The sequence below is a fragment of the Coenobita brevimanus genome, chromosome 72, assembly GCF_032717465.1.
Source record: "Coenobita brevimanus isolate Jiangsu-jjx chromosome 72, ASM3271746v2, whole genome shotgun sequence".
Lineage (NCBI taxonomy): Eukaryota > Metazoa > Arthropoda > Malacostraca > Decapoda > Coenobitidae > Coenobita > Coenobita brevimanus.
In genome coordinates this window covers 22,035,950-22,062,722 of record NC_137025.1, presented here as the reverse complement: position 1 = coordinate 22,062,722, position 26,773 = coordinate 22,035,950, and the positions used below count along the sequence as shown (strand labels likewise).

Here is a 26,773-nt window from a genome sequence, read left to right as displayed (position 1 = left end):
CCTCCAAGTCACTCTGTCACCCACCATTTGACTCCCCTCCCCCCAACTCACCCCCCCCTCCCTCATATACCTCTCAACTCCATCCCTCCACCTCATCCTCGGTCTACCCCTCCCTCTCCCTCCCTCCACCTCACCTACATACACCCTCTTAGTCAGTCTTTCATTCTCCATCCTCTCCACATGTCCAAACCACCTCAGTGTATTTCTCCTAATCTTTTCAACCACATCCACATCTACCCCACAACGTTCCTTCACTTCTTCATTCGTCAACCTGTCCCTCCATGTCACTCCACATGCTCCTCTCAAGTAACTCATTTCCACTGCTCTCACTCTTGACTTGTTCCCTCTTGCAAGGTCCACGCCTCGCTTCCATACGTCAGGGTAGGGATCACAATACCATCATGCAGTGACTTCTTAACTTCCATACTCACCTCCCTATTTCTCATCACTGCTTTCAGTGTGCCAACAACCTTCCTTCCCTGCTGTACCCTTTCACGTACTTCATCCCCCAAAGTTCCATCCTTACTCATCACACTACCCAAGTACTTGAATGCACTCACATTCTCCATATCCTCACCATCCAACCTCACTGCACACTCTGTGACATCATTCCTCTCAAACACCATAACTTTACTTTTGTTTACATTAACTTTCAGCTTCCTCCTCCTACACACTGTCCCAAATTCATTCACCAAACCTTGCAACTCCCATTCATCTTCACTCAACAATACTGTATCATCAGCAAACAGCAACACCGGAAGCTTCCAAATCTCACCCTCATTCATTAGGGCCACCCCGACATCCACTGCCCTACCTTGTACCTCCTTTACGACCCCATCCATATATATATTAAACAGCCATGGAGACATTACACACCCCTGTTTCAGTCCCACACTGAGATCAAAGAACTCACTCAGCTCTCCATCCACTCGCACCGTAGCCCTAGCTCCCTCGTACATACTCTTCACAGCACTCAACAATTTCCCCTCCACTCCATATATTCTTAATACCTTCCACATACCTTTCCTATCTATTCTGTCATAAGCTTTCTCCAAGTCCATGAAGGCAGCGTACACTTTCCTTCCCTTCTCTAGATACTTCTCCACTAAACATCTTAGAACAAATATCTGATCTACACACCCTTTTCCCTTCCTAAATCCCCCTTGTTCTTCTCCAACTAGCTCCTCTGTCATATGCCTCACCCTGTCAATGAGTATTCTACCATATATTTTACCAGTCACACTAAGAAGGCAAATACCCCTATGGTTACCACATACTTCTCTCTCCCCTTTTCCTTTGTACAGAGGAACAATTATACCTGATTTCCAGTCCTCTGGAACCCTTCCCTCTTCCCAAGCCAATCTACACAACTTCCATATCCACTCCACAACAATCTCACCCCCATACCTAAGCATTTCACCACACACTCCATCAATTCCTGGGGCCTTTCCCAGCTTAATCTTCTTCATCGCCTTCCACTACTTCCGACCTACTGATCTCTTCCTCCCTCCTCTCATCTCTTCTTCTCCCAGCCATTCCCCAACCACTTATACTCACACTGCTCTCACTCTCTACCTTCAACAAATCCTCAAAGTGCTCCTTCCATCTCCTCAATTTCTCTCTCTTCTCCACCAACAATCTATTATTCCTATCTTTCACTCCCCTACTATTTCCCCTTTCACACTGCCTTACTTTCTTTACCTCCTTCCAAAACAATTTCTTACTCTCCCTCCATTTCACACTCAGATTCCTCCCAAACTCTTCATCCACTTTCTTCTTACTCTCCTTCACCAGTCTCTTAACCTCCCTTCTCCTGCTCACATATACCTCTCTCTTCTCTCTCTCATCTTCTCCCTACCTCTACTGCCAACCATTCACCATATGCCTTCTTCTTTTGTTCCACAGCTCGTTTCACCTCATCATTCCACCATGCTGTCCCTTGCACACCCTTGCATCTCCTCCTCACTCCACAAACCACCTCACACGCTGCGCTTATCTCTTCCGTGAATATCTTACATACGTCTTCCACCCCTTCCATCTGCTCTAGCTCATACCTTCCCAATCTTTCTTCCACTATGCTCTTATACTCTGTCCTCTTCTCACTATTTTGCAATTTCTCCACTCTTCTCACAGGAGCTGCTTCCTCCTGTCTTCCCCTTCGCCTCCTCAACCACTTTCTTTGCAGCTCTATCTTGGCCATCACTAAGTGATGGTCCGAGACTCCATTCCCCCACCCTCTCCACACCCTTGCATCCAACACTTGTCTTCTCATTCGCTCATCCACACACACGTAGTCTATCATTGCCTTTCGTTCAACAAGTTCACCATCCATCCTCCTTATTACTCTCCATGTATACCGGTGGATCATCTTACTAAAGTAGGTGTTGGCTATTGCCAACCCCTTACCAGCACAGATGTCCACCAAAGCACTACCATTCCCATCTACTTCCGCTGGCACACCCCACTGACCAACCACTCCATCCACTCGTACATTCCCGACTTTGCCATTCATGTCTCCAATCAACAGCACTCTCTCGCTCCTCTCAAACTTGTCCATACATGCTTCTACTTTCGCCCAAAACTCATCTTTCACTCTTGCCACTCGATCCTCTGTTGGAGCATACACACATACAATCGCCCATGCTTGTATACCTACTTTCATCCTCACCCATACAATCCTTTTGCACCCACTGTTCCATACTCTCTTATATTCTCCTTCCACTTCTTGCTTATCATCAGACATACTCCCTCTCTTGCCCTCTCATTCTCACTGACTCCCGCACATATACCTACACCGTATTCCCATTCTCTCATCCTTTCACCTTTCCATTTAGTTTCAGTCAATCCACATATATCCACTTTTGCATCCTCAAGCACCTGGACAATCTCTCTCTCTTTCACTTCATCATTCACTCCTCTCACATTCCACGTTCCTACTCTCAGAATGTCCTTTGTCCGTTCCTTAGTCGTCAACGTATGGTCCGTCTGGGTCCGAGGCGCTTTATTTGCTTTTTTAGTTAGTTCTTTTTACGGGGTGGGGCACTAACCCACCACCAACCCTTTTAGTCGCCTCGTACGACAAGCAGGGATACTGGGGGAGTATTCTTGAAACCCCCCTACCCATATTTGCACCAGTCCTGGCTAAAAGACATGTGATTTTCATGATGTTTTCAGAAATAAAATATCTTTATTACATTTGTTTTTATTAACATATATGTGGTGTAACGGTCTATCTATCTATCTATCTATTGCCAGACTCCTCAATCCCGTTTGGGGTGGCCACAAACAAATCGCCTCCAAGTCGCCCTGTCCCCCGCCATGTCACTGCCCTGCTCCCAACTCACACCCCCCTCTCTCATATACCTCTCCACCCCATCCCTCCATCTCATCCTCGGCCTCCCACTCCCTCTTCCCCCCTCCACCTCACTCACATACACTCTCTTCGTCAGTCTTTCACCCTTCATCCTCTCCACATGGCCAAACCACCTCAGTGTGTTCCTCATAACGCTTCCTATCACATCCACATCCACACCACAATGCTCCTTTATATCCTCATTCGTCAGCCTGTCTCTCCACGTGACTCCACAGGCTCCTCTTAAATAACTCATTTCCACTGCTCTCACTCTTGACTTGTGTCCTTCCAACAATGTCCAAGCTTCACTTCCGTACGTTAGAGTTGGTATCACAATACTGTCATGTAGTAACTTTTTCACTTCCATGCTCACTTCCCTGTTTCTTATCACTGCTTTCAAAGAACCAGCAACCTTTCTTCCCTGCTGTACCCTTTCAAGCACTTCACCCTCCAAACCTCCATCCTTACTCATCACACTACCCAAGTACTGTACTTAAACATACTCACATTTTCCAATTCCTCACCATCCAACCTCGCTGTACATTCACTAACTTCACCTCTCTCAAAGACCATCATTTTACTCTTCCCTACATTCACCTTTAGATTCCGTTTCTTACACACACTCTCAAAGTCATCCACCAAGTCTTGCAGCTCCCCTTCATCTTCACTCAACAACACAGTATCATCTGCAAACAACAGTACAGGGAGTTTCCAAACACTATCCTCTCTCACCAGGGCCACTCCAACATCCACTACCCTACCTTGTACCTCTTTTATTACCCCATCCATGTACAGATTGAACAACCATGGAGACATGACACATCCCTGTTTCAAACCAACTTTCAAAGAGAAAAATTCACTTAGTTCACCATCCACACGCACTACAGCCTTTGCACCATCGTACATACTCTTCACAGCATTCAACAACTTCCCATCTACTCCATATATTCTTAACACTTTCCACAATCCTTGTCTATCCACCCTGTCATATGCTTTCTCCAAATCCATGAAAGCCGCATACAACTTCTTTCCCTTCTCTAGAAACTTTTCCACTAAAGATCTAACAATGAATATCTGATCTACACAACCTCTTCCCTTCCTAAAGCCTCCCTGTTCTTCTCCAACTAATTTCTCTGTTCTTTCTCTAACTCTGTCTATAAGTATCCTACCATACACTTTTCCTATTATACTAAGAAGACAAATGCCCCTATGATTACCACACACTTCTTTTTCCCCTTTTCCTTTGTACAAGGGAATAATTATACCTGACTTCCAATCCTCCGGGACTCTACCTTCCTCCCAGGCCAATCTGCACATCTTCCACATCCATTCTTCTACTATCTCTCCCCCATGCTTCAGCATTTCACCACACACTCCATCAATTCCTGGGGCTTTCCCCGATTTAACTTTCTTCATTGCTTCCACAACTTCTGTCCTACTGATTTCTTCCTGTCTTCTCACCTCCCTCCTTCTCCCAGCCATTCCCCAGCCACTTATACTCGCATTACTTCCATCCTCTACGTTCAGCAATTCCTTAAAGTGTTCTCTCCATCTGTTCACTTTTTCTCCCTTCTCCACTTGTAATCTACCATTTTTACCTTTCACTCCCCTGCTACCTTCACTTCCACCCTGTCTTACTCTTTTCACTTCTCTCCAGAACATTTTCTTACAGTCCCTCCACTTTACACTCAAATTCCTTCCAAATTCCTCATCCACTTTCTTCTTACTCTCTCTTACTAATCTTTTCACCTCCCTCTTTCTTTCCACATATAACTCTCTCTTCCGCCTCTCACCTTCTTCCACGCCCCTATTTCTCATCCATTCATTGTATGCTTTCTTCTTTTGTGCCACAGCCTGTTTCACCTCTTCAGTCTACCACGCTGTTCCTTGCACCCCCCCTCCGTCTTCTCTTCCTTCCACCCACCACATCACATGCTGCACATATTTCTTCTGTAAATATCTTACACACACCTTCCACGTCTCCCATCTGCTCCAATTCATATTTGCCCAATCGTTCCTCCACTTCTCTCTTATACTCTGCCTTTTTCTCATCCTCTTGTAACTTTTCCACTCTCCTTGCAACTACTCCTTCCTCTCGTCTTTCCCTTCTTCTATTCCTCCATCTTACTTGCATTCTAATTCTGGCCACCACCAAGTAGTGGTCAGAAAGTCCACTCCCCCAACCTCTATGCACTCTTGCATCCTTTACACATCTTCGCATCCTTTCATCCACACACACATAATCAATCATTGCCTTCCTTTCATTCAGTTCACCACCCACCCTTCTCATCACTCGCCATGTATACCTGTGGATCATTTTATGCCTGAAGAGGGTATTGGCTATCACCAACCCCCTTCCAGCACAAATGTCCACTAACGCACTCCCATTTTCATCTATCTCAGCAGGCACACCCCACTCACCAACTATTCCATCCACCTTCACATTCCCAACTTTACCATTCATATCACCAATCAAAAACACTCTCTCATTCCTTCCAAACTTTTCCATGCACACTTCTACATTTGTCCAGAACTCTTCTCTCACTCTTCTAGCACGCTCTTGCGTTGGCGCATACACACACACAATCGCCCACATTTGTATTCCAACTTTCAACTTTACCCACACAATCCTTGACCCAACTGATCCATACTGTCTTATGCTCTTCTTCCATCTTTTACTCACAACTATACATACTCCCTAAGACTTAAACATGTGTACAATTCATATTCTTCTATCGCCTTCCCTTACCCTCATGTTTACGTCCTAAAATGCTGACTTTCGCAGGTCTGAGACTCATCTTATTCCCACACCACGTTTACACTGAAGTGGTATTTGGATCCGACATCATTTCCATGTTGGAATTATGTCTCTCGCTACTATACACATTATGTTTGTTCATATTTAGAAAAAATTTGTTGTAGTGTTGAGATAAAGATCCAAATACCACTTCAGTGTAAACGTGGTGTGGGAATAAGATGAGTCTCAGACCTGCGAAAGTCAGCATTTTCGGACGTAAACATGAGGGTAAGGGAAGGCGATAGAAGAATATGAATTGTACACATGTTTAAGTCTTAGGGAAACATATACCCATACTTATGTATTTAATGTACTTAATACTGTCTTGTTGAGGTGTCTGATGTGCATGGTAGAGTTGTAATTTACTTCTACTCATGTACAAATCCCAGAGTATCTGAGGGATATGGCACCTCTAAAACTGCTTGTCTAAGGCCACTCCCAATGGGGAACAGGGCAGATGTAGCAGATTACACTCAGCCTTCAAGAGAGATAGAGACATACTACTCTGAAAATACTCTCTTGTCGCAGTTGTATCTTTCTGTGGTGAATAAAGAGAGCATGGGGGTGGTTGCTTTCTCAGGCAGAGGAACTCCTTGAGAGTGAAATGGCTGGGAAGCATGCCGGCATGTGACTGGCTACAGTATAGCTGGGTCTTTCGGGTGTGGGCAATCAGGCAAGTTAGCTGCCTACTGCGACTGCAACACAATGGAGAGGTGTTCAGGAAGTTAGCCAAAGAAACCTTGATGGACTCTGAAAGAACAATAATGGCCCCCAGTCCCGTGCAGCCCTTAAATGGGCAGGGGGTGCTAAGAATCTCACGGTTGCCTCAATTACAATCTAATTCCTTTGTTAATGCAAAAAATACAATTAAAATTGGTAACTGGAATGTGAGAACACTAAATCATGACGGTAAAATCGATGAGTTAGTGAAGGTTTTTCAAAATTACGGACTTGATATTTGTGCTCTGACAGAAACTAGATTAACTGAAGTCAATAAGTTGAATTTGGAGGATGGTATACGTTTATTGATATCTGGCCGACAGGACAGAATGCATTATCAGGGAGTAGGATTGTTGCTGGGTTGTAAGGCAAATAAGGCTTTATGTGAGTGGGATCCTATAGATGAGCGATTGTTATACGCACGGTTTAAATCAAATCATGGCAACATCAGTCTGTTTGTGTGTTATGCACCTACTGATGATGCACTCGATGAAAGGAAAGACACATTTTATGAAAAGTTGCAAGAAGGAGTAGGAAGGATACCTAGACATGATGTTTTGATCTGCGTTGGAGACTTTAATGCAGTAATGGGCTGTTCAAATGAGGGATTTGAGGCATGTATGGGTAAGATGGGAGTTGGTAGTAGGATGAGTGAAAACGGAGTGAGGTTTGGGAGCTTCTGTTTAGCAAATGACGTAGTCATCGGGGGCACACTCTTTCAGCATTGCAATATACAGTGGGGCACCAATTTTTGCGCCTAATTGAGTCCAAAAATAATGCGCGAAAGTGGAATTAGCGAAAGTTGGGGCATTGTCTTTATGGCAAAAAGGCTAATTGGTTCCCGGTTATCCTAAAGTAACATCAGATTTTCATTTTCACTCGCAATACAGTACATCAAATCACTATTGTACATTGCATTGTGAGATACAAACAATAAAAACTCAACTATCTTCCTTTTCATTTCATTATTATACTGCCGTTTCTTCACTCCAACACGATACTCTCTTTTAGCCTTGGCCTTTCCTCCCGACTTTGAATGTCCCGGCCACTTTTTATCACCACCACTGCCTCCCGGCCCTCCCCCCACACCACCAGGTTCTCCCCCCACACCACCAGGCCCTTTCCCCACACTACCAGGTATAGTAGAGGCCATTGAACCGTGAGAATCCAACACAATGGAGCTAGCACGCTCGTACACAATGGCGGGAATGGGTGGACAGAGTGTTGACATGACGTCATTCAAGATGGTGGTGGGTTGCGGGTGGGCAGTGCAGGAAATTCAAAGTTCAAAATATTGTCCCAAACCCAAAATTTGTGCGCGAAAATCGATTTTTTTCAAGCGAAAGTGGAAGTTAGGGAATATTTGGTGCATGCCGCGAAAGTGGATTCCATGAATCCTGCTGTAGCGAAAGTTGGTGCCCCACTGTACACAAGACAACTTGGGTGTCGCCGTGTGGAAAATATAAAAATCAGATTGATCACATCGCTATCAGTAGGAGGCATAGAAGTTCTCTGCTAGGTGTTCATGTTAAACGGGGAGCGGATATTGGTAGTGACCATCAACTCAGCATTGCAAAAATAAGGTTTAAACTTAAAAATCAGAAGAAGGAAAAATCTGGTGTTGGTAGAGATGATATTGTTAAGCTTAGAAGGGAAGGAGAAGAAAAGGAGGAATTCAGATTAGAATGCAGAAATAGGTTTTTGGTGTTGGAAACGTTGGAAGAGGGGGAGAGAAGTGTAGATGAGATGTGGGAGGATGTGAACAAAGTTTTGCATGAGACTGCTGAATGTACAATTGGAAGGAGACATAGATTCAGGAGAAAGAAATGGATATCAGAGGAAACATGGGATATGATAAAAAAGAGAGGTGAGGCTAAATTGAGGAGTGAGATGCAATGCGTTGATGAACGAGAGATTGAATTAGCAAGAGCTGCGTACTGGAGTTTGAATTCAGAAGTAAGAAGGTTAGCTAGGAGAAGTAAAAGAAGATGTGTGGATGAAAAGGTTGCAGAGACTGAAATCTTAATAAACAAAAATGATGGACAGAGTCAAAGAATAGCATATGAATCGATTAGAGAACTGAGTGGTAATGCAGGTAAACGCAAGGAAATACCAGTTAGAGACAGGGAAGGAAATTTATTGACCAAAGATGGAGATATTAAAAATAGATGGAAAGAGCATTTTGAGACAGTTCTTAATAGAAATACCACCAGAAGAGGATATACCGTCTGCTCAGGAAGATTTAAATATAGAAACAGGAGAGTTGAGGCTTGCAGAAGTGGAGAAAGCAGTGAAACAGTTAAAGAATAATAAGGCACCAGGGGAGGATGGTTTATTTCCGGAAATGTTTAAAGTGGAGGGGGATAGATTAATAATGATCTTGACCAAGCTATTCAATAAGATATGGGTGACGGGGTTACTACCATCAGTTTGGAAGAATGGTGTAATTGTTAAACTTCCGAAGAAGGGAGACCTGAGTGAATGTGGTAATTGGAGGGGAATCTCTTTGTCACCGATAGCTTTGAAAGTTTTCAGTAGAGTGTTGTTAAATAGGTTGGAGCCGGTGGTTGAGGGTATTCTGAGGGATGAACAGGCTGGTTTTAGAAAGGGACATGGTTGCAATGATCAGATCTTTATAGTTAGGCATTTGATGCAGCAAGTTAATGAAATGAGAGTACCGTTAAGTCTTTGTTTTGTTGATTTTGAAAAGGCTTTTGATAGTGTTTTGAGAGAGACTATGGGGAAGATCATGAGACATTATGGAATACCAGAGAAGTTTGTGAGGGTCATTATGAACATGCATGAGGACACATTTTGTAAAGTGATGGTTGATGGTTGTCTGAGTGATTCGTTTGAAGTCAAGTCCGGAGTAATTCAAGGTGGTGTTCTATCGCCTTTACTATTTATATTGGTCATTGATTACATTATGAAACGCGTTGGAACAGAAACCGGTGCAGGTATACTTTGGGGAGAGAACAGGAAACTTTTGGATTTAGATTATGCAGATGATATAGTTTTGATTTGTGATGGGCCAGAAGAGATGCAGAGAGTGTTGGACTGTTTGGTGAGTGAAGGTTGCAAGGTGGGTTTGGTTATTAATTGTGGAAAAACTGAAATAATCAATATGAATATGGAAAATGTGCAGGAATGTGTAATTGGAGGTATGGTTGTAAAGCAAGTTGATAGGTTTAAATATTTAGGTACTTATTTAGCCAAGGATGGTTCTTTGAACTTTGAATTCGAGGAAAGGTTAAAGAAGGCTAATCAGGCTATGGGAATGCTTAAAAATATTTGGAATAATAACAATTTTTCTGTGCATACAAAAATCAAACTTTATAAGGTAATGGTTAGGAGTACTGTATCTTAATTTATGGACACGAGTCTTGGTACAGCACAGTGACTATGGAAAATAAATTCTTGGTGTTTGAAAACAAAGCACTTAGAAGAATATTAGGAGTTAAGTGGTGGGAAAGGATACCAAATAGTAGAATTAGAGAAATAACGGGAGTGCAGCCGGTCGATGAATATGTTAGGTTCTCACGATGGAAGTGGCTAGGACATGTGTATAGGAGACAGGGAATAGTACGAGGTGCACCAGGGTGGGTGGCACTTGGTAGGAGAGGTAGAGGAAGGCCAAAAGAGACGTGGGTGAGGACAATGAGACGGGAAGCTGGAGATGAGTGTTGGGGAGATCTTGAGGAGTTAGCACAAGATAGGATATGGTGGTGTGAGTTCATCGAGGCCCTGTGCATCCCCGAGGGTGCCACAGGAAATGATTGATTGATTGATTGAAAAACACATCAGCTCCAGTTTCTGTTCCCCTACATGCTACCAGACTTCTGATTATAGAATCTACACCAACATTCTCGCCACCTGTGATGCAGAGAGGCATTGCGGGAAGTGCCAATTGTGGAACTCAGTGGAGTCACGCCTAAGTGGCTACATAAAGGTGGTGGTCAGCTGCAAGATTCCTACACAAGCTGGAACACGTTCCCTGTGAATTGCCTTCATGATATCTGCATATACTCGTATACCAGTCAATCATTTGTTTTCCTTACCCATATCAGTATGGTTTTTCAGTGCAGTGCTTCTTGTTAATTTAAACTGGATGTTGCTTGCAAATTAATGTATAATAACCATCATTTCACACTGTCACATCACTCACATTTATTATAATTAAAGGTTTTTCATCATTTTAACACACTAGTTACTCTTGTGTCACTTCCACATTTTCTAAGTAACGTAAAACACATCATATATTGTCATTTTGCCATTTTGATTAATAAAAGAGTTAATACTCATTTTGTCATAATGATGCATGAATTCAGATCACACTATTTAAACACTTAAATGTAAGATTCAATGTTCTCTCAACTTATAGCACACAGAACTTTAACATGTTGCACTTGGAAACTGTACTTCATGGAATGAGTGCACTCCATGCTTTGAAATCGTTGGTTGTGGCAAAAACTTTTCTGTGTCCTCATCATCCACATAGTCAATGTCATCTTTGGTAGGGAATGTAAATGAATGTGGTCCATCCGATTTCTTCAGGCAGATAATGTGATTCCTGCCAATTTCATCGCTCATCTCAGTTTCTTCAGTGATTGCCACATAGAACTTACATGACCTCTTAGTAGTGTACTTGACAATTACATACTCTCCAACCTGTGGACGTAAATCTGGAGATGCTGCACTGGGCTCTGAGAATGAAGTAGTATCAGGAGTTAAGGCAGGGACTGTAAAACTGCATTCAGAATCTGTGTCAGAGGATAATTTGCTGCCAGTGCCGGTGCTTGTATGAGATTTGGCATCTGTTGGGAGCAGGTTGCACCTTGCATAAGGTTGGCTGTCTTGGCTTTCATAGTATAGTTCAGTGATATACTTGTCAAGGATCTTGATCCTCCTACACTTCTGGATCTCTCTGGCTCCTTTGACATTTTGCCAGATGTTGCTGAAAGTGGTAGTCTGTGAATTGATCTGTTCTATTGAAACATACAGTAATTTCACCTTGGTGACAATCTTCTCTGCATTGTCAATGATGTTGCATCATTGACAATGCAGCGTCCTCTGAGTACTTTCTTGTACACATTGGACTTTAAAACTGCCCCAATACCATCATGTGGACCCTTGCCATGGTAGCTCTCTTGAAAATTCCATTCCGCAGTACTGTTGTAGAGTTCCTTGTAAAATTTTAGGGCTGTCATAGCATAACGGTTTTTACAATGAGCAGCAGTCCCATCAGTCCACAGAATGATGTGCTCAAAATCATTGCAGAGCTTGTCCTTAACATATCAGAAGATTTCTTTGTATGTGGGTGCTCACACCCAGGTGAGAGTGAATGGAGATTTGAGTGATGAGTTTTCCGTGAATGTTGGTGTGCATCAGGGGTCAGTCTTGAATCCCATGTTGTTTATCATGGTACGTGAAGCCCTTTCATGTGACTTTAGAAACGGACTCCCATGGGAGTTGTTGTATGCTGATGATTTGTTGTTGATTGCAGAGAATGAAAAGGAGGCGGAGGAAAGGTTTAGGAAGTGGAGAGATGGTATGGGGTGAAAGGGTTTAAGGGTAAATGCAGATAAAACAAAAGTGATGATATCTAGGGTTGGTGGCGGTACTGTCAAAGACGGGGGAGAGTGGCCATGTGCAGTTTGCCACAAGGGCGTGGGAAGTAATTCCATCTTGTGCGGTGTGTGTGATAAATGGGTGCATAAGAGATGTAGTGGTATCAGAGGTAGACTGCGAGATAATGCTGATTTTATGTGTACGTCGTGCCGGGGTCAGCAGGTGGAGATTGTCAGACGTGAAAGGATTGAACTTGCTGGTGAATCTCTTGAATGTGTGGAAGAGTTTTGTTATTTGGGAGACATGTTGTGTGCTGGAGGTGGGGCTGGAGCTAGCTCTGTGGCTAGGGTGAGAAGTGGTTGGAAGAAGTTCAGGGAGCTCTTGCCTCTCCTGACATTGAGAGGGCTCTCCCTACGTGCTAAGGGGTCTTTGTATGCAGCATGTGTTAGGAGTGTAATGCTGTATGGCAGTGAGACCTGGGCAGTGAAGGAGGAAAATATTTGCCGGCTCAGACGTACAGAAATGACAATGATTAGGTGGATGTGCAGTGCATCCCTGCGTCCAAGGCCTGGAGGGGCTGGGTTTACAATGGAAGAGTTGAAAGGTAGGATGGGACTGGAGTGTATTGGTGTTGTGATGAGGAGAGGTAGATTGAGGTGGTTTGGACATGTGGAGAGGATGGGGGATGATAATTGGATGAGGAAGGTGAGAAGTGTTAATATTGGGGGTGGGGTTATGAGGGGTAGACCGAGAAAGACATGGGACGAGGTCATTAAGTGTGACCTCAGGGTTAAGGGACTGAACAGGGAGGCTGCAATGGATCGTGCAACATGGAGAGCCGCCATTAGGTGACCAAGGCCGACACATGCAAGCATGTTGGAGCCTTTAAAAATGAAAACGAAACGAAAACGAAGACCTGCGACCCTAAGGTGCCATGGTGTTGGGTGTTTGAGATGACTGCAACTGCCTGGGTCTTCACTTCATTGTCCAATACATAATGGATAACACAGGTGTAAATGGTGACTGCCTCATTTGGTGTTGTAGAGGCCCAACGTGCTGCCATGACCTCATCCTGGTGTTTGATGCCATAGTTTTCTGCGAGTCAAGTTGAACGATGATGGTTTTTGGTAGTCTAAACAAAGATTCCTTCTTGTGTGAGAAGGCCTTGGACTGCAGTCTTATATTACATGAATGGGTCACATAAGGATTAAGTTGTCTGCGTATTTCAGCTGCAAGGTCAGAGGTATGTGGGAATTCTTCTATCCAGAGGTGGCCACCATCTCACTGAAGTACAGGAATGTCACTGTGGTTATCATCCATCAGAGCTTCAATCACATCTGCAGTCTTTGGCCAAAGTGCATTTCTCATACTGTCTGTGCATACATGCTGAATTGTCTGGGCTGCACACAAAATGGGCAACTAGGTCAGAAGTGGATTTAATGCTGTCATTCCACTTGGCAGCCTTGAGGAGAAAATTCATATTTTCACAATATGGACAGCAGCACACATTCTGTGACTTGTAGCTTACAAGTTCTACTTCTGTGGGTCTAAGTTCAGCAAATTTGGAAATACCTATCTGCATTCCAGCATGCTTGGGCCCTTCTTTAAATAACTGGTACAGCTCCCTAAGTGTGTAGCAGAGGACCCTTCTGGCAACATGGTCCTTCTTCCCTGTCATTGTGGACCATACGGACTTAGTTTGTTTCTTTCCTGGAAGGGCTCGTGATATGTAGTCCTCTTTGGAAGATGAGATAACTGAAACTGTTAACTTAAAACTAGAAGAGGAGAAAAAAAAAAAAAAATTGTCTTTTCTTTGGGCTATCAGGCAAAGCACATGCTGTTCTACCCACAGCTTTACCCAGGGATTGCCGAGACTTGTAGACAGGTTGTCCTTGTCCATCTCCTCTCCTCCTGGCTCTGTAACGTTGTTTCCTTTTTGCAGCCAGAATTTTGGGTTCCTTCCTTTTCTTGGCTGTGAGACCCTGCCTATGCTTCTTGCACTTTTCTGCACTCTTGGCTGACCATCCTGCTGGATCTTCTTCCATCTTTCTTTGGCGATATCTTCTCATTCTTTCTGCAGGTGACACTGGTGCCATCTTGAGATCTTGCAATGTAGACAGTGGGTGAAGTCCTCTCCTCTTAAAATTTAAGTAAGTACTGTGATCAGTTCAAATCTGAAAAAAAGAAATCAAGCATTGACATACCAGTAACCAAGTTAACTAAAAGAGTAAAAATAGCAAAATAAATAATAATAAAAGTAGTAATAGGAAAATAATTAAACAATGTACAGTCGTTCCGGGCCGTTCGGTAATGACCATTACACATGACACAGGTACGACCGTGACGCAATTTGTGCCAAACCCAAGATGTAAACCAGAATAACAAATACACCACATGAATGTTAACTGAAAACTAGAAGAGGAAAAAAAAAAAAGCTCAAAAGGATGAAAATTCTCTCTCATAGACTAAAAAAACATGTTTTCTTCGTAATGGTCGTTCTTCTTTCACCCTTCATTTTCAAATGCCCATGGAACAATAACTAAGACACCTACAGCAAATCTGGACATTGTATTAAATAGAACAAAACATGTAGAAAATGTTCATATTGTTTTACTTCATAGGTATTGCTGTTTTTTTTTTTTTATAGACCTGAAATCCGATGTTTTTTCATGTGTGCCGCAGAACAACACATACCTGTACACATTTTGCCATACCTTCATAACTAAAAGGAATGTATAGATTCTGTTTGTAGACCTGAAAACTAGAAACCTTAAGGAATAAAACCATCATAAAGTTTATCATTTTTTATCACTTTCAAAATTTCACCTAAAGGTTGACACTTGCATGGAATGACCCTCCATCATTGTAGTTGAAACTGATAGATTTTTTATTTGTCAGAGTTAAAACTGTATTAGCTGCTGTAACCCCACTGGTACAAAATAGCCTTCATAAGCTCATAAATACTCATCTTTTCTTCTTCCACATTTAAGACCCTTCCCCATCATCAATCTCTCATTTGTTACCGTACAGCTTCTCATTTCCCTTCAACTACTGATATCTTTTCTCCCATGTGCTGTATCTCCTTCCCAAGCTTCTCTGTTTCCATATATTGTTTATTTTTCCCATCTTTTATCTATCTTCCCCATTTTCTTTCATTTCCTTCATCTAGCTTTCCTTCCCAGTCGCTTACCTCATCATTTGTGCATCCCCCCCCCCTCTCTCTCTCTCTCTCTCTCTCTCTCTCTCTCTCTCCCCTCTGGATTCTTCGTTCCTCCCTCCCTCCCTTCCTGCACTCACACATTCTTCATTCATATCTCCTGTTCTGTCTTCATACAGCTTCTTCATGTAGACGAGGCATGCCCAAGGATAGCATTTGAGCTTGAACGTGAACTGCAGCTGCCTGAGGTGCGTGAGGTAATGGAGGCCAACAAAGACCTTTTCCTCTACCTCTCCAACCACACCGGTGACAGCATTTCCTCCATTCGCAGTGTGGATTACCTCTATGACAACATTCACATTGAGGTCTGTACCTCATGTTATTTTTGCATTTCTTGGCCTTATTATTACAGAGTGGCTGTGCGTGACAGAAATAAATGGAGAGAAATTGTGAATGAATGATGACGCAGCCCTGAGGGGATATTCTCCCGCATTTGGTCTGATCGGCTAGTCAGGTCAGGTGCGGGTAAGGGGATGGGTCTGTTATGATGTGGCAGGGGTAAACCAGCTCTGCTGTCGGGCCTTGCTGCGGATGTCACTGATTGCATTGCGCAGTTGACCCTTGTGTGGTGTGGTGCGGTGAGGATCTGTCCGTTCTCCCCTTTGGGGCTAAGATGCGAATGAATGTGTTTGAATTGATGAGTAAATGGGGAGTGTGTCGTCCTGTCTCGGCTACCTCCCTTTCCTTGAGGGAAGCAGCCTAGGTATATAGATAGAGATTATTACAGCTTTGTTCATTTAACCTATACCTTTCCCTCTAACTCTCCAACCACACCAGCAGCATTACCAGTATCATCACTGTGGACTACCTGTATTACAAGATATGTAGTGTAATAGAAATGTTGGTGGTGGATAAAAAAAAAAAAGGCAGAATAAAGAAGTGGAGGAGCAGTTGGGTATACTGTATATGATTTAGGGCAGAAGGGGAAAGTGGAAGGTCTGTGCAAAATATTCACAGAAAAAAACTGTGCAGCATGTGAGGTGGTGTGTGGGGTGGAGAGAAGATGAAAGGGGGTGCAAGGAACAGCATAGTGAAATGAAGAGATGAAACAAGCTTTGGTGCAGAAGAAGAAAGCATATAATGTGTGGATGGGAAACAGATGCATGCAGGAAATTGGGAGACAGAATAGAGAGTTATGTGTATAGAAGAAGAGAGAGGTGAAAAGATTAGTATGAGAAAGTAAGGTGAGAGTGGGTGACGAGTTCGGAATGAATTTGAGTGTAAAGTGGAAGGAATGTAAGAAAATGTTCTGGAAGAGGATAGAGAGAGTTAGACAGAGTGATAAAGAAGGCAGTAGAGGAGTGAAAGGTGACAATGATAGATTGCCAGTGAAGAAGGGAGCAATGCTGAGCAGATGGAGAGAACATTAAAGAAATTGTTAAATACGGAGAATGAAAGTAATGTGAGTATATGTGACTGGACAATTGCTGGGATAAGGGGGGAGATGAGAAAGGAGGAAGAAATCAGTAGGATGGAAGGAGTGAAAGCAGTGAAGAAATTCAAAATGGGGAAAGTCCCAGGAACTGATGGAGTATGTGGTGAAGTGCTGAAGCACAGGGGAGAGATAGTAGTAGCATTGTTATGGAACAATGTGCAGATTGGCCTGGGAGATAGGTACAGTCCCAGAGGATCCGAAGTTGGGTATAATTATTCTCCTGTACGAAGGAAAAGGGGAATAAGAAGTGTTTAGTAATCATAAGGGCATTTGTCTTCTTACTGTAAAAGGAAAAGTATATTATAGGATACTTATGGACAGAGTTAGGAAAATAACGGGAATTATTTGGACAAGAACAGGCAAGTTTTAGGGAGGGAAAAGGTTGTTTAGATCAGGTATTCATCCTTAGGTGTTTAATGGAATAGTTTCTAGAGAAGGGAAAGAAATTGTATGCAGCCATCATGGATTTGGAGAAAGCATGTGACAGAGTGGACAGACAAGGCATGTGGAAAATCTAAAATATATACTGAGTAAATGGGACGTTGTTGAATGCTGTGAAGAGTATACACGAGGATGCTAGGGCTGCGGTGTGTGTGGATAGTGAACTGAGTGAATTTTTCTGTTTAAATGTTAGATTAAAGAAAGCTTATGACAGAATAGATAGGCAAGGTATGTGGAAGGTATTTAGAATATATGGAGTGGAGAGGAAATTGTTGAGTGCTGCGAAGAGTATGTACGAAGGAGCTAGGGCAATGGTGAGTGGATGGTGAGCTGAGTGAGTTCTTTGATCTCAGTGTAGGACTGAAACAGGGTTGTGTGATTTCTCCATGGCTGTTTAATATATACATGGATGGGGTTGTAAAGGAGTTGCAAGGTAGGGCAGTGAATGTGGGGGTGGCTCTAATGAATGAGGGTGAGATTTGGAAGATTCCGGTGTTGCTGTTTGCTGATGATACAATATTGTTGAGTGAAGATGAATGGGAGTTCCAAGGTTTGGGTAATGAATTTGGGACAGTGTGTTGGAGGAGGAAGCTGAAAGTTAATGTAAACAAAAGTAAAGTTATGGTGTTTGAGAAGAATGAAGTCACAGAATGTACAGTGAGGTTGGATGGTGAGGATATGGAGAATGTGAGTGCATTCAAGTACTTGGGTAGTGTGATGAGTAAGGATGGAACTTTGGGGGATGAAGTGCATGAAAGGGTACAGCAGGGAAGAAAGGTTGTTGGTTCACTGAAAGCAGTGATGAGAAATAGGGAGGTGAGTATGGAAGTTAAGAAGTCACTGCATGTTAGTATTGTGATCCCTACCTTGACATATGGAAGCGAGGCGTGGACCTTGCAAGAGAGGAACAAGTCAAGAGTAAGAGCAGTGGAAATGAGTTACTTGAGAGGAGCATGTGGATTGACATGGAGGGACAGGTTGACGAATGAAGAAGTGAAGGAACGTTGTGGGGTGGATGTGGATGTGGTTGAAAAGATTAGGAAAAATACACTGAGGTGGTTTGGACATGTGGAGACAATGGAGAATGAACGACTGACTAAGAGGGTGTATGTAGGTGAGATGGAGGGAGGGAGAGGGAGGGGTAGACCGAGGATGAGGTGGAGGGATGGAGTTGAGAGGTATATGAGGGAGGAGGGGTGAGTTGGGGGGAGGGTAGTCAAATGGTGGGTGACAGAGCGACTTGGAGGCGTTTTGTCTGCGGCCACCCTTTGCGGGTTTAGGGCGTTTGGCTATTGATAGATGGATAGTAATTTGGCTATTGATAGATGGATAGTAAAGTCTCCAATGTTTAGTTTGTACAGTATATGGATGGAGTTATAAAAGAGATACAAGTTAGGGTAGTGGATGTTGGAGTGGCCTAAATGAGAGAGGGCAGTGTTTGGAAACTTCCTGTTCAGCTGTTTGCAGATATTACTGTATTGTTAAGTGAAGATGAAGGGGAGATACAAGGCTTGGTGAATGAGTTTGGGAAAGTATGTAAGAAATGGAATCTAAAGGTGAAAATAAGGAAGAGTAAAGTTGTGGTCTTGGAGATTAGTCAGTGAATGCACAGTGAGGCTGGATGGTGAAGAAATGGAAAATGTGAGTGCAGGGTCATTTCCATTGTGAGGAATGTTACATTTGGAGACAATTTATTGAACTACTCTCAGTTATATTTACATAGTGGTAGATGGGGGTGCTCACCATCCACTCACCTGATTTAGTGCTACTCTCAGGTGACTGCCCTTTCCTCTCTTCCTTCCTTCTTTCCTTCCCTCCTCTTCTGTCTTTCTTTCTTTCATTCTTTTCTCTTCCTTGTGTCTACAGGTTACTCTACACTGAGTGACATGCCAAATGGTTTCCTGTACACCAGGAAACCATTTACTATGCTGGGTGGTAACCATATAACCAAATTATGGCACCTGGTGGTTTAGTGGGTAATTAAGGCACTCCAATCGGATTGAGCCTGGGCAGGTTTGTATCCAAGAGGTGTTTGGTGTTTATTGCTCATGTAATGCCACATAGGGATGTGTAAGGCTGGTCACTTTCATCTTAAATGTCAGGACCAACTTGCCTAGCCCCGGGCCCCTACGCTTCTCATGGGCAACTCAGGATTAGATGATGAATGAATTGAGTAGAAACAAATGGCATTTGCAAGTTATATTACCAACACTTCACACCACATAATACCACAGTTGGATTGTTTATATGTTTTAATTTTGATGTCATATAGAATAAAAAAATTTGCGTGAGGATTGTTACCACAGTGCTATTCCCTCATGTACTTGGGATAAGTCATTTCAGTAAGTCTGTGATTTTACTGGTTCAGTGAAGGAGTGCATAATGTCAATAATATGTTAATAGATAAAGATTGTAACCATACTCAGCAAATTTGATTATTCCTAATAACTGTTGTGCTGTTAAGGAAAATGTGACTGTCACACATGTTACCAGTAAAGTGAGAACTGTTACTTGTGCGAGTTTCATTGAAATATGGTTATACAGTCAACTCTTGTTATGGTTACAGTAATTGTATCACAAACATGAACAAAACATGTACTGATGTGAAATTAACATAAAAAACTAACCAGAAAACAGTTCTTGTTTAAGTGACATCAATGTATGAGGTGCTCCGAGCCAGAGAGGTGACCGTGCATTTTGCTTATTGCTTTGACATCTAATTACCAAACTGTAACATACTTTAAACATTCCATGTTTACCACCAATTTAATCGTCTTGGCCAGCACTTTCAAGCTAAACAGTAAAAGCATATGAGTACAATTTTACCTTTGGATAATTAACCATGTCAGAGTTTAACAACTAATTACCGAAAATAAGCAGAATGCACGGTCTCCCCTCTGGCTCGGAGCACCTCATATTCAAGTGGCATCAACAATATGACATCAACATAGACTAATTGATCAAGGAGGGAAAAGTCACCCTTTGAATGTACTGTACAGTAACATTTCACTGCAACGGACTAATTGGGGCTCAAGCCATTCCGAAAAAGCAAAACTTCAATAAAAGTGACATCTGGACTTTGCCTTGCTAACCCAGACTTTTCCAGTATATCAGACATTAGTCTGGATCACCTAAAATGTTTTTCACTGTGGCATCACCAGCTGTTTTCACTACCATAGCAGTACTCTGCTGTATTATACATTCACTACAATAATCAAATGTTATAATATACAGTAATCCCTGTAAGACCCGGATGCCCAAGTCCCGGACATTTCGCGGTCAGACCTTAGGAAACCAAAAATGGCCAAAGAACGTAAAAAAGCAAAAAAAAATCTGACATATTTTCAACCGTACTTTGAACTTGGCGTGCAACGCCGAATAGCTGTGTTTTCCATGTAGTTTCGCTGATGTCTGGCAGAGTGACCCTGCCTCCTCCCCATTTCCCGCCTACCCATCGTCACGAGTGCATGCTTGTCACCAAGGCCGCCCCAGTGCTCACTTTTATGGTGGTGATTTACCTGCCGCAGGCCCTGCTGTTCCTCTGCTGCCTCTTACTTGTGTGTGTGACGATGGCCCTGGTGCCCGAGAAGAGGAAACAAGTGGTTCTGACTGGAGAAGAAGAGGGAGATATTGGAGAAGGTGGACGCGGGATGGTCGACGTCCCGCATCCTGCGAGAATTCAACCTGGCCTGCTGTACCTTGTTTGATATCAAGAAATCCCAGAACATACTCACCTAGTACATGGCTGACTTCGCATCGAAGACCAAACGCAACGTGCAGAGGAAGATTATGTACCCACCCAGGTTTGCAGAAATCTACCGCTCCACGCTGATTTGGTATCGTTAGCAACGTACTGCTAGTGTGCTGGTGCATGGTACAAAGCTGAATGCTGTCAACTCTCCAACTCGAATTCTTCCCTCTCCTTCTGGCACCTTGGCAAAAACCTTTCTAACAACTTTACCTCATCATCCTTCCCTCCTCTCTTCTACTTTGATGGCTCTGTAGCTGTTTCTTCTACTGATAAAGCAGATCTCTTCGCTCAGACTTTCTCCTCCAATTCCACCTTAGACGATTTCGGCACTGTTCCTCCATCACTTCCCCCCTCTGACTTCCTCATGGCTGACATTAAAAATTTTTCGGCCGATGTATTTACTGCCATCACAGGCCTTAATACTAATAAGGCATATGGGCCTGATGGAGTCCCTCCTGTTGTTCTCAAGATCTGTGCTTACACCCTGCCTAGGCAAACTCTTTCGCCTCTGTCTATCAACTTGTACCTTTCCTTCTTGTTGGAAGTTTGCTGTCATTCAGCCAGTCCCAAAGAAGGGTGACCATTCCCAACCCTCTAACTATCGTCCAATTGCATTAACATCCTGTATCTCAAAAGTTTTTGAGTCAATTCTTAATAGAAAAATTTTAAAGTATCTTTCCTATCACAACCTTCTTTCTGATCGTCAGTATGGGTTCCATCAGGGATGTTCCACTGGCGATATTCTCACCTATCTTTCAGACTCCTCGTCATCCTCCTTTCGGGACTTTGGCGAAAGCTTTGCCATTGCACTTGACATCTCAAAGGCCTTTGATCGAGTCTTGCATAAATCTTTAATTTCCAAACTGCCCTCTTACAGTTCCTATCCTTCTGTCTGTGCCTTCATCGCTGGCTTCCTTTCTGGTCGTTCTATAGCCGCTGTTGTAGACGGCCATCGTTCCTCTCCTAGATCTATCAACAGTGATGTTCATCAGGACTCTTCCTTTTATTCATCAATAACCTTCTAAGCTGTGCATCTAACCCTATCCACTCGTACGCTGATGACTTCACCCTTCACCTTTCCATTCTATTCCCGCAACGTCCTTCTCAGCAGTTACCTCAGCAAGCAAGGGATGAGGCTATGGCACAACTAATGTCTGACTTGGCTCGTATCTCTGACTGGGGTAAAAATAATCTGGTTGTTTTTAATGCATCAAAGACTCAGTTTTTACACCTATCAACCAGACAGAATCTTCCACAGGTATACCCACTAATGTTTAATAATATTCAGCTTAATCCTGCATCATCCTTGAGCATGCTTGCGGTTTCATTTAGTCGGGACTTATCTTGGAAAGATCATATTACATCTCTTGTAAAATCTGTTTCCAAGAGATTAGGTGTGCTAAGCCGACTCCACTCCTTCTTTACCCCTGCACAATTGTTGACTCTGTACAGGGGTTTTATCCACCCCTGTGTGGAGTACAACTCTTATGTGTGGGGAGGCTCCCCACATACAAATCTTCTCAATAGGGTGGAGTCAAAGGCTTTTCATCTCATTAACTCTCCTCCGCTTACTGACTCCCTTCAATCTCTGTCTCTTCGCTGCATTGTTACATCTTTATATCTCTTTTTCTATCACTGCTTCAATGGTCACTGCTCCTCTGAACTGTCTGCATGCATTCCTCCACCTCTGTGACAGGCGCGTAGCACTTGTCTAGCAGCAAACTCTCATCCCTTTTCTTTCCAACTCTCTGATGCAAGAGTTAACTGTTACTCCCAGTCCTTCATTTATGCAACAGGTCAGCTCTGGAACTGTCTCCCTCTGTCTGTATTTCCTGCTTCCTATGATCTCCAGTCTTTGAAACGCAGTGTGTCCAGGCATCTTGAAATGATCGTATCTTGAATTTGGCTGTCTCATATATTTTGTTTTTCTCTTGGAAGGAACAATAATTGCGGGCTTGCAGCCTTTGGCTCCTGCTTCCTCACATAAAAAAAAATAAAAGTTACAACATGGATTTACCAACCATGGCAAAGCTTTGGATGCCAACGAGGAGGGAGCAGAAGGTGAAGGGCTTGATTGACAGGGAGAGCCTCACTCTCGGTCAAGTTTACAACACTGACGAAAGTGGTCTATTCTATTGCTCGATGCCAATGAACACCGTAGCAGAGGAGACGAAGAAGTGTGTACCAGGACGCAAGCTCTCCAAGCAGCAGATATCTGCTTTGTGTTGTGCCAGTGCTAATGGCGTGCACTGGCTCAGGCCTGTTATTGTTGGTCGTGCAAAGCACCCTCGGTTCCTTCGTGGGTTGATGGATGTCCATCCTTTCATTTGGTACCATTCTGTGAAGGCTTGGTTCACAGCCAAGATCTTCCAAGACTGGTTTCACCAGCACTTCGTCAAGGAGGGAGGTCATCCATTATCAGACGAAGACACTGGGAATCCCACATGACCAGGTAAAGGCTCTCCTTCTCTTGGACAGTGCACTTACGCATCCGTCCAACAAGGAGTTGGTGGTTGAGAATGGCTGCATTAGGTGCTTGTTTCTGCCACCTAATACGACTGCTCTCACCCGACCAATGGACCAAAGAGTGACCGTGGCTACAAAGCAGTACCGTCAGATGTTCCAGAGCGAGGTGATGGTTGTTCTCGAGGATGAGGACGAGCACGGGGAGGGACTGGACATGCGAGGCCAGCAGACTGTGGAAAACCTTTGTTGCTACAACCTCAAGTCAGCCATCTACAACTGGGCCAGTGCATGGAGGGAAGTCTCTGTCAAAACTCTGGAAAGTGGTTGGTCTTGTCTGCTTCTTGGAGCTGATGTGGTGTACGACTTTCTAGGTTTTGACGTGGACGACTTCCATGTGCGTCTTCATTCGGCTGGTGATGAGGTGGATGTGGATGAAGTGCATGAGTGGTTGGATGACAACGAGGGCAATCCCTGGTATCAGATCATGTCTGATATCAAGATCGCATCTTCTGTTGCAGGTACAGTCTCCAGCAAAAGTCAAGTGACCGGCTTGACGAGCAGGTTGGTATATGTGGCACCGTTGCACCCCCAGTTTCACCCCCCCCCCCTCTTTTCCATTCATTCGTCTACCCTCAACCCTTCCCACATCCAAGGGCCTGCTCGCATTATCTCAACCACTCTTCCATCATCCATTTGTCTTGGGAAATAAGTTTTGTTATGATAACGAATAAAAACACACTACACAATATTTTACTCTATAGTATAGTTATTTATACACCACGATCTGAATGCAGGATGATATAAAATAGTAATATATTCGTATGACAGTGAGGTCTGTAATCATACAATTTATCATTTTGATGGTTGTATCCAATCAATGCGTAACATTAAACAGTCGGAAGCTATAAGTAGATGTTTGAAGTGGTCGGTGATGTGGGGGGGGGGGTAGCTGGCTGTCACACGTTGTGGTGGGGGCATGGGGAGAGGGAGATGGGCCTGGGTTCAACGGCTCTTCCCGGGGTAGATAGTGTGTGTGTGTGTGTGTGTGTGTGTGTGTGTGTGTGTGTTTGTTTGTTTGTTTGTTTGTTTTCCACCAATGCTCATAAACACGTCTTTATTATCACCATGAAGTGTGCATTATAATGTTGTCTACTGCGCCATATAATAGTGATATTTATAGTTTAACGATATGGCAAATAAGCATTTAATGATCAGTACACAGTAAAACCTTGTTTTCTAAATGTTATTCAATCAGATATGCAGTGCAATAGCGGATTATGATACATTACTTTGAACGTAGCCTTTAACTCTGCAGGGTAAGTCAGGCTAAAACACCAGATCTCTAGTAAAACATTCGCTATTGTCACCATACCACATTTTATTGTAGGGCAACTGGAACAGGCCGATAACAAAGGTTGTGGGGGTCCTACTTGGTGTTGACAGGGTTACTTTATCACTCCTTCAGTTACCCACAACATTCCATTATCATATAAATCCAGTGTCTGACCCCATTGTTTCATATCGTTTTAAAATGTGTTCTTAAATATACCGGTGGTCAGTTAGTCTTCCTTATTAAATATTTGCATAACCAAAACCGTTTGCCCATTTTGACATCCTTCCCTCTTCGTGGCAATTGACGTTTCAGCTGATGATAGTTAATGGGAAAAACCATGGCCACACAGAGGTAGAGGAAAGTAGTAACAGACATGGGACACAAGTTGAAGAGCAAATAATCATAAGGTTATACTGACCACTACGTCTGTTACGTTGCTGTAAGTAACACTGACCAGTGTGAACTGTAACTTGTCACACCTTTGCTGGAAACGTTCTCACTGAAAACGAATAAACTGAATTATCTGTTGTATGGCACGATAATGTTGATTAGCGTAAGCTGCAATCAAGACAAGTTTGTTTCGTTACTATGCAGATTATCCATTTGGCCAATGTAGTTATTAGTTACCGTTTTCGAAGTACGTTGTGTTATAAATGTGTGAATCGCAAATTACACCCTATTGCAGTTGTAAGTATATAAGGCAAGGTTATATTCCTGATATTGTTATCAGGTGGTGGCGGGTCGCATGCTGGAGTGAGTGGCGATAAGTGGCTGAGGCAAGGGGTGGAGGGGGTTGGTTGTATGCAGGGCCGGATTAACCATGCTGTGGCGTGGTAGGCAATGCAGACGGTTGGCCTGCGACATATAGATCTCTCTTTTCTGTTATTTCCAGTGAAATGTTGACATGACCTATAATGGCATTTTTTGATGGCCTGATGGGTGATGGCCCTTATCTGGACACCCAAAGCATATATTTATTCCGCTCTGGAAGTCTGGATGGCCTGTGACAGGCCGTGGCCTGGTAGGCAGCTGCCCATTTTGCCTATACCTGGTAATCCGGCCCTGGTTGTATGGTGTGCGTGGGGTCAGCACACCACGCGGCTCACTCTACTGTTGGCTGTCCTGTGTATGAAACTGACCTTGATACGTTTAATACTGTCAGCATCAGTGAATGGCGTCTAAATATTGACTGACTTTTGGTAATGCCAGCAACCACGTCATGGCCTTGGCTTGATTAGCTTAGTTTGTTTAACCACCAGACAAGCTGTTACTCAGTCCCTGTTGCCCAACTTTATCGGATATCATGTGTTAAGACATCAATAACCAAGATATTACTGATCCTGTGTTTTACTTATCAGCAACACTTTGCTATTATCACACATGGGGTATTAGTAGTAACTAATGGTAATGACCTATACTAGAGTTTGTAAAGTAACAGTGATTACATCGAGTAAGGGAAGGAGCACACCACTGACCACTAGAAACATGTAGCTTCCGACTGTGTAATGTTACACACTGACTGGATACAGCCGTCAAAATGATAAATTGTATGATTACAGACCTCACTGTCATACGAATATATTACTATTTTATATCACCGTGCGTTCAGATCGTGGTGTATAAATAACTATACTATGGAGTAAAAGATTGTGTAATGTGTTTTTATTCATTATCATAACAAAACCTTTATTTC

At 43.2% G+C, this 26,773-nt stretch overlaps 1 protein-coding gene across 1 annotated transcript in view; it reads left to right on the top strand.

Annotated features, from left to right (window-relative positions):
- The window catches only part of LOC145407073 (prostatic acid phosphatase-like), a 483,117-nt gene that overhangs the window by 128,786 nt on the left and 327,558 nt on the right, over positions 1–26,773 (top strand). The window contains exon 4 of the mRNA XM_080278097.1: positions 15,774–15,959. Within this exon, the coding sequence (XP_080134223.1) occupies positions 15,774–15,959 (186 nt within the window). The remainder of the gene's footprint in view (positions 1–15,773; positions 15,960–26,773) is intronic.